We start from the raw sequence: 12,700 nt of genomic DNA, 5'->3' as shown, positions 1-12,700 counted from the left end.
AGGGAGAAGTCAATTAGACTTTTTTTAAAAAGGCAAAACGCTTCTTAGGGGTGCAGTAATGAAAAGGGGGCTGAAAAACACTGGACTAGACCTTCCAAGATTTTCTCTGGCTTTAAAAACATGAGTTTCTATATGAGGTAATGGATAATGAGCTCCCTGAAAGCCAAAAAACTAGAAATTTTTATTTGATTTCAGAAGCAAATCATTAATTTTATCAAACAACAATTTCTGTTTTAGGGTTACTTTATCATCAGATACCATGAAACAAATATGATTTACCTAAAATTTATACTAGTTCATAAATCTGTCAAGTTATTTTTATACAGTAAGGAATTATTAACTTATGGCAAAATTGATTCTTCAGTTTTCTCGTTAACTAAATCAAGGGTTCCGTTTCTTGAAAGAATATAAGTCAAGAGGACAGTGAAGTAGTGTTATTTCAGGGTAGTTTAAGTGTTGGTGTGTAATACGTATAACGGCAGTGATCTGAGTTTGAAATAGAGGCTAAATTAAATTATCATGTTGATATAGAATGTCACTTAAAATATAGCTAAAACATTAGTAAAACATTGAGGACCAGGATGGATATTCATAGAGGCTAAATTAAATTATTGTGTTGATATAAAATGTCAATTATGCACTTAAAATATAGCTAAAATTAGTAAAACATTGAGGACCAGGATGGATATTCAATTTTATATTAGGATCCACGAGAATAAGGATTGTTATTTGACAGATTTTGACCAAAAATCAAATAATAGACCTAAAATAATTGAATTTCATATAGCATACATACTAAAATATGGTATATCATAGTTATTATAATTAAATATTTACTCCATGAAATAGGGAACAGCCATTATATGCCAAGTATTATGCTAGATGCTTATAGATTAAAGTATGAACAAGATATATTCCCTGCCTTTCAGAAATTCATAGTGTATCAGAGTTATGAAAGGATTTCCTTATATTTCTGATTTTCACATTTCATAATGACATTGCTGATGCTGATTCTTTTTCTGATTGTCATTTTCACATTGCAAGTTGATAAACCTGTGACCCTCTTTGTTATGGTAAACCAAAAAATGATTATTTGATTTGTGTCCTGTATTGTCAAGTCTTCTGTTGTTTCTACTTGTCTTTAATCTCAATTTAGATCCTTTAATTAAAAAGTACCATCCTAGTTTTGCTAACTTTCCAGCAGGTTATTAATCCTCTGCTGTGTTTTCTTATAGCTGTGCTATAATTTTTGGCCACCATATTTTAAAATATCCATTCATTTCTCCTTAATAGTTATTCCAGCTAAATTTATACTGTAATTATCTACAACTAAATCAATTCATGATCTAAGCTCTAAAATGTTTTCTTATACGTGTGTATTATGGCAAAATGTCTTTAAAAATTACCTTGCCTTAAAAAAAATCCACACAATATAATTATCTATGTACTTTTATTTCGGACCACAGTGGACTATATGATGTGCAAATGTCTAGGTTTGCATTTGTTTCCAAAAGATTACTAGACTCTTATTGGTAGAATTGGATTTAGCAATATGTTGATACACATTATTCTGAGAAACATTTTATGTGAGAATAATAGGAATATTTATGTCTATTTTAAGAAAACCAAATGTGGATCTTTTAAAATGACTCATTTTGCACTGAGTGCAAACAGCAACAATAAAAATAAACAATAAAAATTACTTCATATTCTATTATTTCAGGGAAGAAAGAAGTCCTTGCAAACAAACTTGAATGGTTTATTTTGCTCAGTTATTTCTTTTGTCATGTTACAGCATTAAAGCTAGGTCCTGAATCATTCAAGTTTGATGGTGCAGTGGAGGCTGTGGCTGTCCGGCAGGCTGAAAAGTATTACATCCTCCGTCCAGAAGTAATTGAAACCTATTGGTACCTATGGCGATTCACTCATGATCCAAGATACAGGCAATGGGGCTGGGAAGCAGCACTGGTAAATAAGCTAATATTCCATTTTATCTGCAAGAGTGTTACGTCATGCCCTCCTATGATGCCATGTATCCTCACCCATGTTACCTCATTTTTAGTATCTGTAGGGCAGATTTTGTTTATCTAATGAAGAAACTCTTAGTCAATTTAAGTTTCTTGGCAGTAGAAATAAATCTTATGATACATATTAAATATATATTAAAATATTAAAGTATTTTTAAAATATATAAATATATATTTCAAAGGAGTAATCTTTAATGGTTAGTAGGTAAAGGAAGCAAGGAGTTTACTCTTAAAATGCTAGTCTTTCAGGGAATCCATGGCTATCAGTACCTAGGGAGGAAAAAACTATTAGTCTTTTATAAAAGTATAGCTTATTCCCAGGGGTAAGGGGTTATTTTATTCTTTGAGATTTACTAATTGTGATAAATAGCACTAATTATGGTGACTATTCATATTCAAATTGTTTAACTTAAGCTTACAATCTAGATAGAATGACTAAGGAATCCCAAATGAGGTCAGTAGTGCTGGTAAATTGCCCAGACAGGAATGTATGAGATATGTTTTAGGGCAAGATGTATACCAATTTATGTAAAGAGAACGTTTCACAGTGGCAAAGCGGGAGAGAAGATTGGAGACATTATGTAGACAGCCTTACACACCAAATCAAAGGTTCTTAGTTGTTCAGGAAATAAGATGTGTGTGCACAACTCCCTCCCTGCAATACACACTATCTTAGTTACTTCTGTCAGCTGCTATGTAAGTGCTGTCGATGGGAAGTGGTAATAGAAAGTTCTTTGCTTATCCAAAAAGCCCTTCAAATCTTGTTTTTCTTTTTTCCTTAGCATCTTCTACCTGCAAAAGCTGCTTGACTTTTGAGAATTCCTTACAGAACTACTAAATGTTTTATAAGGGGGAAGGAACTCCTGAAGGCTTTTTTCAATGGGGAGTAACAAAGCAAAAGGATCTGATTGTAATCCACAAGTTGGTGGGTTTGGGACACCACAGCCATAACCTAGGAATAATGTGAGATCTTGAACTAAGGGGAGTACACTTATTTTTCACCTGTCGTTCAGACCTAGGTAGTCCTCCTGGACTTTAACAATAAGAGCATATTAATGGAAGCAAGTGGTTACACAGGACAGGAACAGATGCAGCATTTATTGATGCTGCTTTTCCTTGGCTCCTTGGGTCCAGAATTGGGAGCACAGCTACTAGTGAAATTCTCTGTGTAGGAGGGTGCTGCCACAGTTGAGAAGACAGCCAAACTATTGCCACAGTGGTTTGGGAATAGAATGCACACACACTTCTGTTGTTAGCAGTGGCTTACTAATGCTTCCATAAATTAAGCACTATTTTATGTAAGGGAAATAGATAGGTAAAATAATCATATAATGAACCTGTTTCATTTGAACATCCCCTGTTATTTAATGCTTCTTATTTAGAGGAATGAGGGGGATATGTCTGAATCACGTGAGGAGTGGAAAGTGGTGGCAGAAGCACTTTTTGTCATTGAGGAATACTTTAGGATAATTCATCCTTTTCCTAAGGTCCTTTTTTCCTGTGTGCTTTCTTCAAGTATGACCCTACTTTTGTCTGTTAAGGAGAGGTGTGACAGAGTCAGACTTTAGCCCATGTCTGTCTAAATTTGAATTATGGGAGGTAGAATTTTGCTTTTATAGCCTATGTGGACAAACACAAACTCAATGTGTAATTGATCAAGAACAAGAACTGGAGTACTTATATTCTAAATTCAAGTTTCAGAAGTGTGCAGTGGAAGTGATGAGAAGAGGGAGGAATGGAGGCAAAAGAGGAAGTGTCACATCTTAAATAGTATTTGCTCATGCATCACCGTTGGCCTCTCCTCTTGGGTGTGAAGAAAGCAAAGGGAAGGCTGGGTGAAGCAGAATAGCAGTATAGCATGTCTTCTGTAGCCTTAGCTGTTCTGTTTACGTATTGAAACTTCCAAACTTGCCCTCATGACTCTAAATGTCTTAAAGATTAGTCATGCCTCCCCACTACTTTCTTATTATTCTTCAGCCATTTTGATAGTTCATATGGTGGTGAAGACACATGATTATTGTGAAGAAAAGTACTTAAAAAGTCTTGTATCCAAAATTTCTTTATAATGTATTAGAGAAAAGCACCAAACCCCTTAAACTTAGCTATAATCAAAATGGAGCTATAAAATGAACAGACTGATTAAATAAACACCTTTTTAATGTTAATTAGCTTTTCATAGGAAGGAGAAGCCCAGAAAAGTAAGAAAAGTAGCAAGACTAGAAACAACAAGCCATGGCAGACAGCGATGATTAGTTAAGTACCCATGTCTTCATTGGATGACCTCCCAGTGTTAGGTAGAATAGAAAAACAGAACCACATGTGCTTTCCGCTTTTCATGAATGGCTGAATTCTGGACTGTGCTGTACCTGCATAAGCAGACTGTTTGGTTGCTTTGAATTTAAAAAATAAGGTTGTGAATAGATTCCATTTGATTCAGTATATTTTATTTAGACATGCCCAAAGATGCAAAAAGAGGAAGAATTTTAACTCTCAGTCAAGCAGTAAAGCACAGTAGTTAATAATGTGGAGCAAATTACTCTGTGTCTCAGTTTTCCCATCTGAAAAGTGAGGCTGTTAACCTCATAGAGTTGTGAAATTCAAATGTGACTATATTTAAAGCTCTTAGAACAGCTTGTAGCACATAGTAAATAGCTTATAATTGTTAACTCTTTATACTATAATTATTATTGTGGTAGGTGGGCTCTTTCTGCCAGTTGGTACCACCTGTAATGGCTAACTCATAGGATTATGATAATGCAATGTCTGGCACATAGTATGTATTTAGTAAATATGATCTCTCACTGCTATTACTGTAGAGTGCTCCTAAGTAATACTTTTTTAGCATGTTGTGGATTATTGTTTGTCCTTGGAAGTGGTAAAATTGCAATAAAAATTGTTAATCGAAACTGACCTCCATCTTGATTTGTCAGAACTAATGGACCTTTATTTTGCCAGACACACCCCTCATTTCGAAAAAATAGCCTAAATTTGATATCTAAGTTAGGAAAATATAAGATGTCTTAAAAAGATTAAAGGGTTTTGGAGAGAGAGAAGTTCTATGGGAAACATCCTATTTCTTGTATGAGTTAATTTTTCCAGTATAAGAATATTTCCTTTTGATAATATATTATTTTTAAGCCATCAAATTTTCATGCAAATCTTTATGAACTTTTGACTATTGTCCTTCAGAGTTTTGTTGTCCTTCAAAACTTGAAATTCTGCAGAATTGCTTATTTTGTCTGATCTATTTCATAGGCCATTGAAAAGTATTGCCGAGTTAGTGGTGGATTTTCTGGAGTTAAAGATGTATATTCCTCTACTCCTACACATGATGATGTACAGCAGAGCTTTTTTCTTGCTGAAACATTAAAGTAAGTATATCGCTTTAAAAAAATTTTTAGACTAGACTAGTTTTGCTGTGTGATCACTAGATGATGAATTATGACTATGTGACAGGTTACACTAAATTTTATTGTAAATATCTTTTTATGTAATTGGATGTGTAAACTTTTTAGCTACATCTCAAGAAGAATGACTTAGACTGTAAGGTAGGTATTTTATCCAAAAAGTACTTAGTACCTGTTAAAATTTTTTGTTCCTTGTTCTTTAATGTGCATTAAAATCACCTGGAAGTCTTCTTAATACACAGGTAACTAGGTCCACACCCACAAAGTTTCAGTAGATCTGGAGTTTAGGCTAAAATTTTGCATGTCTAACAAGCTTCCACATGTTACTGATAATGCTGGTCCTGGGATCATACCTGAGCTCCCTACTGTAGCTAATGAAATCTGTTAGGAATAATCATGCAGTTTTGATGGTACTAAATGATCATAGCCACTCATCCTCCTGATGAGGTTTACTGTAAAGATACACATAAAAGGAACAATGGAAAAGAGTAGACAACTTTATTTTGGTCTTATACTCAAAACCCCAGGTAGAGCTCTCTGTAAGCAGACCTGGAAAAGATGGAGGCTGTAAATATGTCCACTTCCCTGAAGACTGACCAAATAAATATCTCTTTGTACTCTCTTAAATTTCTTATTTGTATTTCTTGCATAGCTGTACATGAAAGCCTTGTAAACATTTTATTTTTTCAACAAATGTGTATTACCAGGCACTGTTCAAGACACTTGAGGATGTTTCAATAGGCAAGCAGGACAAAAATTCCTGCCTTCTGGATTTTACATTCTAGTATACTTGTAGTTTACATTCTCATATATTACAATTAAAATGTACCTGTATCGAACTAAGTTTCTAAATGTCTATCCTAAATGCTATCTTATTCTAATTTTTCTTTTATTACCCCTAGTACTGTTGTTTTCCTGTCTTTTTAGCTTATACATTATAGAATCATTTCTGCTTCCTCCTTTTAATATATCACCAGTTCTTTATGCTTCTTTCTGTTACTTTTTTTTTTTATTTTGCTTCCTCCTTTCCATTTCTACAATTGACCCTAATCTAGCCCCTTATTACTTCTGGGATGGTTTAGAACATCTGCCTGGTACTCAGTTTCCTACATCTAGATGTTTCTTATTCTGATTTATCCTGTGTGATTAGGCTTGAGACTGTATACGTTGAAAGAGCACTGGACTAGAAAATAAAGCGACGGGAACTTTAGTTGTACACTGGCTACATCTAGCTGAATGAACATGTCAAAATAAAATCTCTTTGCTTTTGGTTTACATGTCTGTAAACTATGGAATTTGGCCCAGATTATGTAGTATCTCCTGTTTTATTTTTTTCTTTTTTAACTTTAGAAAAACTGTAATATAGAATAATGATTATTTGTGTCTTTTCACCTAGTTTTGCCACATTTCTTTCTCTTTCTTTCGGCATACACTCACATATACACATAGTTTTACTTTTTTTTTTTTTTTTTTAGCTTTTCATTTTGCTGGACAAGTTGATAGTGACCAGCATTATGGTATTTCAGCAGTAACTTTCAAGAAAAGGTCATTATCTTACATAATCACCATTCAGTTCTCACACTCATGAACCTTAATACTCACATAATATTGTTGTCTAACGTGTAGTCCCATTTTCAGATTTCTCCAATTGTTCCAGTAATGTACTTTTTTTTTTTGTTTAATGCCAATTCAGGATCCAGTATGGGATCATTTGTTACTTTTGGTTGTCATGTCTCTAGTCTCCTTCAGCGCAGTTTTCCTGTTTTTCTTTTATCTTTTATGAAATTGACATTTTAAAAGTATTCAGGCTAGTTGCTTTGAGGAATGTTCCCCATTTTAGATTTTTTTTCTAGTTGTTTCTCATGATCAGATTTAGGTTAAACATTTTCAGCATGAATATTATATTGATCTGTGTTCTTATCATTGCATCCCTTAAAGAGACACATAGCAGTTTAGCCCATTATTGGTGATTTTAGGTTTGAGCATAGGTTATATTTGATTATTGTCATGTAAACAATCTTTTTTCTTTTTGTAATTAATAACCTATCTGTGGAGTGATAATTTTGAGACTGTGTGCATATTCTTTTAATCCTATATTCTATTCTTAAACCAACCTAATGTACATTCAAATATTTACATATATATAAAGTTTGTTCTGTTGCATTTGTCTATTTTATATTTAATTGCTTCTGGCGGGAATGCCTTTATCCTTTCTATCAATTAATGCCTCTCATTTCTAATTTCAGTTCATATTTCACCTCTTGCAGACTGGCTTTCATAATTAATTCTCAAATCTCTCATCACTACAAACTTTAGCACTTTAGTACACGGCATAGGGCTGGAAATAGATGGTATGCTGCCTCATCCCCTTCGAGTACCTATATGGAATATCACCAGTTAATCTTGGTACTTTTCCTTGCCAAGTTCAGGCAGAATTTTTCTCAACACAACAGTACGCTAGGTAACCAGTTAGATAGATAGATAGATAGATAGATAGATAGATAGATAGATAGATAAATAGATAGATGGATGTTTGCTACAATTTTTGCCTTTAAAAAAACATACATTTAGAGCAATAAAAGTGAAAAAGGTCAAACAAAAAGAAACATACAAATAATTATAACATCACCTAGGCTAAGAAAATTGTCACTGTTGAGCAGTACATTCAGCATTGCACTTCCTGGCAGCGAAAGCAAAAAGGAATCATTCTGCACAGTGTCATTATCATTTTTGGGAGTTGAGGGAGCACATTACTTTGACAAATGAGACAGAATTTTTTATGTTGCTAAATTATAAAATGACTTAAATTGTATAACTCTATGAAAATATTGAGCTATTAAGTGAACCATATGAAATTACCCTTTTAAAAAGGGTAATTTGAATATTGGCAATTTAATACAGTTCGACCTAATACATAATGGTAATGGTAAATATTTTGAAAATATTTATTTTGTTTGAAACAGTGATCTTAGAGAAGATGCAAAAACACTCAATCTGATTTACTCTTTATAAAAACTGATGTAAAAATACAATTGAATAAAGTCATTTCTGTGAAGATGTAAATTAATGGAGCTGTAGTCTTACTGTAAAAATAGAGCTTAAAACTTTATAGAGGAATGAAGATAAGTATGATCCCTTAAATATTTCTCAAAGATCAGTTAATTTAAATAGGCTTTGTCAGAAGCTGTCAATTTAAGATTGTATATTCTACCAAATGGTGGGAATTTATTGGGAAAAGGCAACAATCAATGTGTTTTAGCTACCAGAGATGGAAACTGATTGTCACGGCAGTGACAAAGTTAAATGAAAAAGCCTGTATTCTTGACCTGAGGGTCATTTTACCTTTTACATGTTGTCATAGGTGCTATACTATGGATTAGTTATTGCTATAGATATGCCTTTTTCCCCAGAAGAGGCCATGTCTCCTACTTTATTTCCCTTAATAGTCCTTACTTCATTTATTAATATTTATCTAGCATATATACTGATGGCATAACAAAACCTATGTAATGAGGAAGGTCAGAGATAGATTCCTTCAAAGGTTCAAAAACTCTTACACTCTAGTACAGGAAATAAAACACATGCAATATATACAACAAATTTTAAATACATTAAGTGCACAAGAGAAATATTAACAAAATGCAGAAGTCTTTTAGAGAAGAGAATTTGCTTAACCTGGAAAACCAGGGAAGATTTCCTGGAAGTAGTAGCATTTGAACCAGACTTGAAGGCAGAACTGGTATGCAGGGGAATAGCTGTAAGGTAGACCATGGCATATTAAGAATGAGATGAGAGCTCTAAAGGTAGATTGACAAACCTGAATATCTGATTAGATATAAGGAGTGTCAGTAAGAAGGAAGAATCAGAGTTAATATTAAAGTTTCCAGTGCCAACCTGACTACAGTTTCTAATCAGCATGTTATTGCCTTTTAAATATTAATAAACAGTATTGACTTAGAAATGTTTATTGAACTATATAACATGTAAGATTTGGCATGTTTGTATATGTATGTTATACTTTGACTTTTAAAGTTTAAAATATGAATATAACAAGGTAATTTAAGAAAATATCCCAAAATAGAAGGATATGTTTCCAGCTTGAAGGAAACCATCAAGATCCCAGCATAGAAGATGAAAGCAGACCCACACCAAGGCATAGCACGTTGAATTTCAAAACCCCTGGGGTAAAGGAAAGATCTCAGCTTCCACAGGGAGAGAGAGTAGAATAAAGTCTCATCGATATGGATTCAGGGTGGCTTCATACTTCTCAAGAGTAGTCATGAAAGCTAGAAGCATTGGAGCAGTTGATTCATGAGAGAAAATTAATTCCAACTTAGAATTCTGGGTTTTTAGCCACATAAGGTATCGAAAATCCACTTCCAATCCTCTTTCTCAGTAAGTTTTTGGAGGATATGCTCCATGAAAACTGGATATAAACCAAAAAAGAAGACATGAATACAGGGAAGAAGTGAAAGGAAGATTAAGGGAATGATACATTGAGTTTGAGGAGGACAGAGGCTCTAGAGAAATTTCTTCAAGATTAAATTTATAGACTGTTTATATCTGAATATTTTGAGATGAGATTTAGACAGTTGGTGAAGATTTTAGGTGCATTATCACTAATAAATACAAGTCAGCTTGCTTTTTAAATAACGGGAGGAGTCGTGCAAGAAAGGAAAAGCCATGAATAGCTTTTAGTTAACATATGAACTTGTTTAAAGACACTTGGTTGGAGTCTTGATTGTTTTGTGAGAAGAGCTAAATGGTATTACTGCCCCCTCTCTTCAGCTGCAAGAAAGAGAAATATGTTCTTTGATAATGGCTTTTGTCCCTCCAAGGATTGTCTTATTCATTGGTTTCCGTGAAATAGCAGTTGGTCAAAAGTCTCTTAAGCTGAAAGAATTGCGAGAAAAGTAGCAGATAGAACACCAAGACTCCTAGGAGCAGTTCTCTAGCAGCAGCACTTGAATTGTTTAAAGAATGTCTCCTACGTAGATTCTCTATAGTTGTATCACTTTATACCATTTACTGTCATAAGCCTCTTATCAAAAACTTTGAAGGAATGTATTATTTTATGTATGTACCTTAGTGTCTACACCCATTCACTTAGATCTTTGATTGAATTAGATTTTCATTACATCTTACCTCAATTCTGTTTCACATTTATTTGAAGATCTGATAAACTGAGAGAAGTATATATTTTGAGGATACATTTCAACCATTTTTTTCTGAGTTCATATATGTTAGGCATTAGGCAGCTCAGAAATCACAGGTTAGTTGGAAACATAGTCTTCTTAAGAAATTTGTTATTAAAGGAAAGGGAAATAGCATAAAATTAAGATCAAATTTATCACCACAGTATGTCTACTTTGACTGGTATCAAAGTCTCTGGGGCAGAAATTATGTCTGTGTCTCTTGCTTGTGTGCTTTTTCCCTCCGTATCTCTTGAAATTCAGACTTTGAATATAGTAGTAAAATTCTGGAAAGCTATATAAGAATATGTCAATAATCTTAAATAATCGGAGTTATGAACAAAGACTTATGTACAAAGATGTTTATTGCTGTTATAAAAATAAGAGTCATTATTTGTTCAATAATAGCTGAATGGTTAAATAAATTATGGCACATCCACAATAGTATCACGAAGCCAGAACAATTGCATTTTTATAGACTTTTCACAGTATAATATTAAGTGGGCTATTAAGTCCACATGTACATATGTAACACATAGATGAACATGGTAATAGTATTTCAACAATATCAAAATGTGAACTGTAATTTAGCTTAATTGAAGTTATTTTAGTTTTTAAAATACTTTTTGTTTTTTCCTCTGTAAATATTTAAAAACATCTTTAAACATACTCTATTTTGAAAAAAATAGGAAGGCTGGATCCCTGCTAAGTACCAAAACTAATTTTCTGTAGAACAAAACCTTAAATATTAAAAAGAGAAATAAAACCATGAAACAATTGGAAATTTTTTCCAACCCTGGGGATAAAGATGGTATGATTCAAAACCCAGAAATCATTAAAGAAAAGAATGAAAATTTAATTACATAAAAATAAAAACATCTGTACGAAAAAAAGAGCACTAAATAAAGTAAAAGACAGATGGCACACTGGGAAAACTTCTTAAAATTAGAAATTAAGAAAAAATACTAAGCCTACTAAAAAAAGTAGTAGCAGTTCTTAGAAAAGAAATGGCTATAAACACGTGAAGAATGCTTGATCCACTTGTAAGAAATGAATGAAATAATAGATCAGATACTATGTTTTATTTACTATCACGCTGCTTAAGATTTAAAAGTCTGTCTTCTGGTGTTGGCAAGGATGTAAGAATCTAGTCACTTTCAAACACTCTAAGTGAAAGTACAATGGAAGTATATTCTTTTTCGTTGTTGTTGTTAAGGAAGCAGGGTCTACCCGTGGCCCGCGCCCCCACTTGTAAGTATATTCTGAAAATATCCTTAAGTGTGTATTATCAGTACTTCATTTGTCCTGATAGTCTATATGAAATATTAATATCCTCAGTGCTTTAGTTTAGGGTTTTGAGTTAGAACAAGCATGCATGCAATCAACATGTTTGTTGATCTGTATATACATAACAGCATAGCACTTGTCATATTAAAATCAGTTGTGTAAACACTATAATGTGTAGCTCTGTTACAGTGTGTAGCTCCTAAAAAATCAGGTTGTTTTTAATACAGCTTTTTTTGAATTATAAAAAATAGTATGTGGATATTGCAAAATGAGTTAAATAGTATAGAACTGAAGAAATGACCAAATAAATAAATAAATAAATAAGTTTCGTTGTGCCTCACATCCAGTCTCACTTCCCAAAGAGAATACTTATTAAATAGTTCTTGATACAGCCTTCTGGAAATTTTCTGGGTATATGCAAACATATAAAAATATATATAATATATATCCTTTACCCTTTTTTCTCCATATGTAAGATTATATATAACTATTATTCTGAAACTTACATTTTCATCTTTTTATCTAGGAAAGGTTTCCATATTGGTATATATAAATCCACTGAGGAATGTTTTATAATTTGTTTGATCAGTACCCTATTGTTAGATATAGAGGTTGGTTCTGTTTTTTTGCTCTTATAAACAGTGCTGCAGTGAACGTCCTTTTACATATATCTCTGCTCCCTTTGTGAAGATAAATGTTAGTTAGATTCCTAGAAGTAAAATGGATGGCTGGGGCAATGGCACGTGCATTTGATATAACAAAATTAAGCAAAATACGCTGAGAGAGC

The 12,700-nt window shown here is 33.0% G+C and overlaps 1 protein-coding gene across 1 annotated transcript in view; it reads left to right on the top strand.

Annotated features, from left to right (window-relative positions):
• Positions 1-12,700, top strand: part of MAN1A2 (mannosidase alpha class 1A member 2) — a 176,936-nt gene that overhangs the window by 139,074 nt on the left and 25,162 nt on the right. The window contains exons 11-12 of the mRNA XM_010374015.2: positions 1,796-1,968; positions 5,283-5,398. Of these exons, the coding sequence (XP_010372317.1) occupies positions 1,796-1,968; positions 5,283-5,398 (289 nt within the window). The remainder of the gene's footprint in view (positions 1-1,795; positions 1,969-5,282; positions 5,399-12,700) is intronic.

The sequence above is a fragment of the Rhinopithecus roxellana genome, chromosome 8 (assembly GCF_007565055.1).
Source record: "Rhinopithecus roxellana isolate Shanxi Qingling chromosome 8, ASM756505v1, whole genome shotgun sequence".
Lineage (NCBI taxonomy): Eukaryota > Metazoa > Chordata > Mammalia > Primates > Cercopithecidae > Rhinopithecus > Rhinopithecus roxellana.
This window is presented reverse-complemented; position numbering and strand designations above follow the sequence as displayed.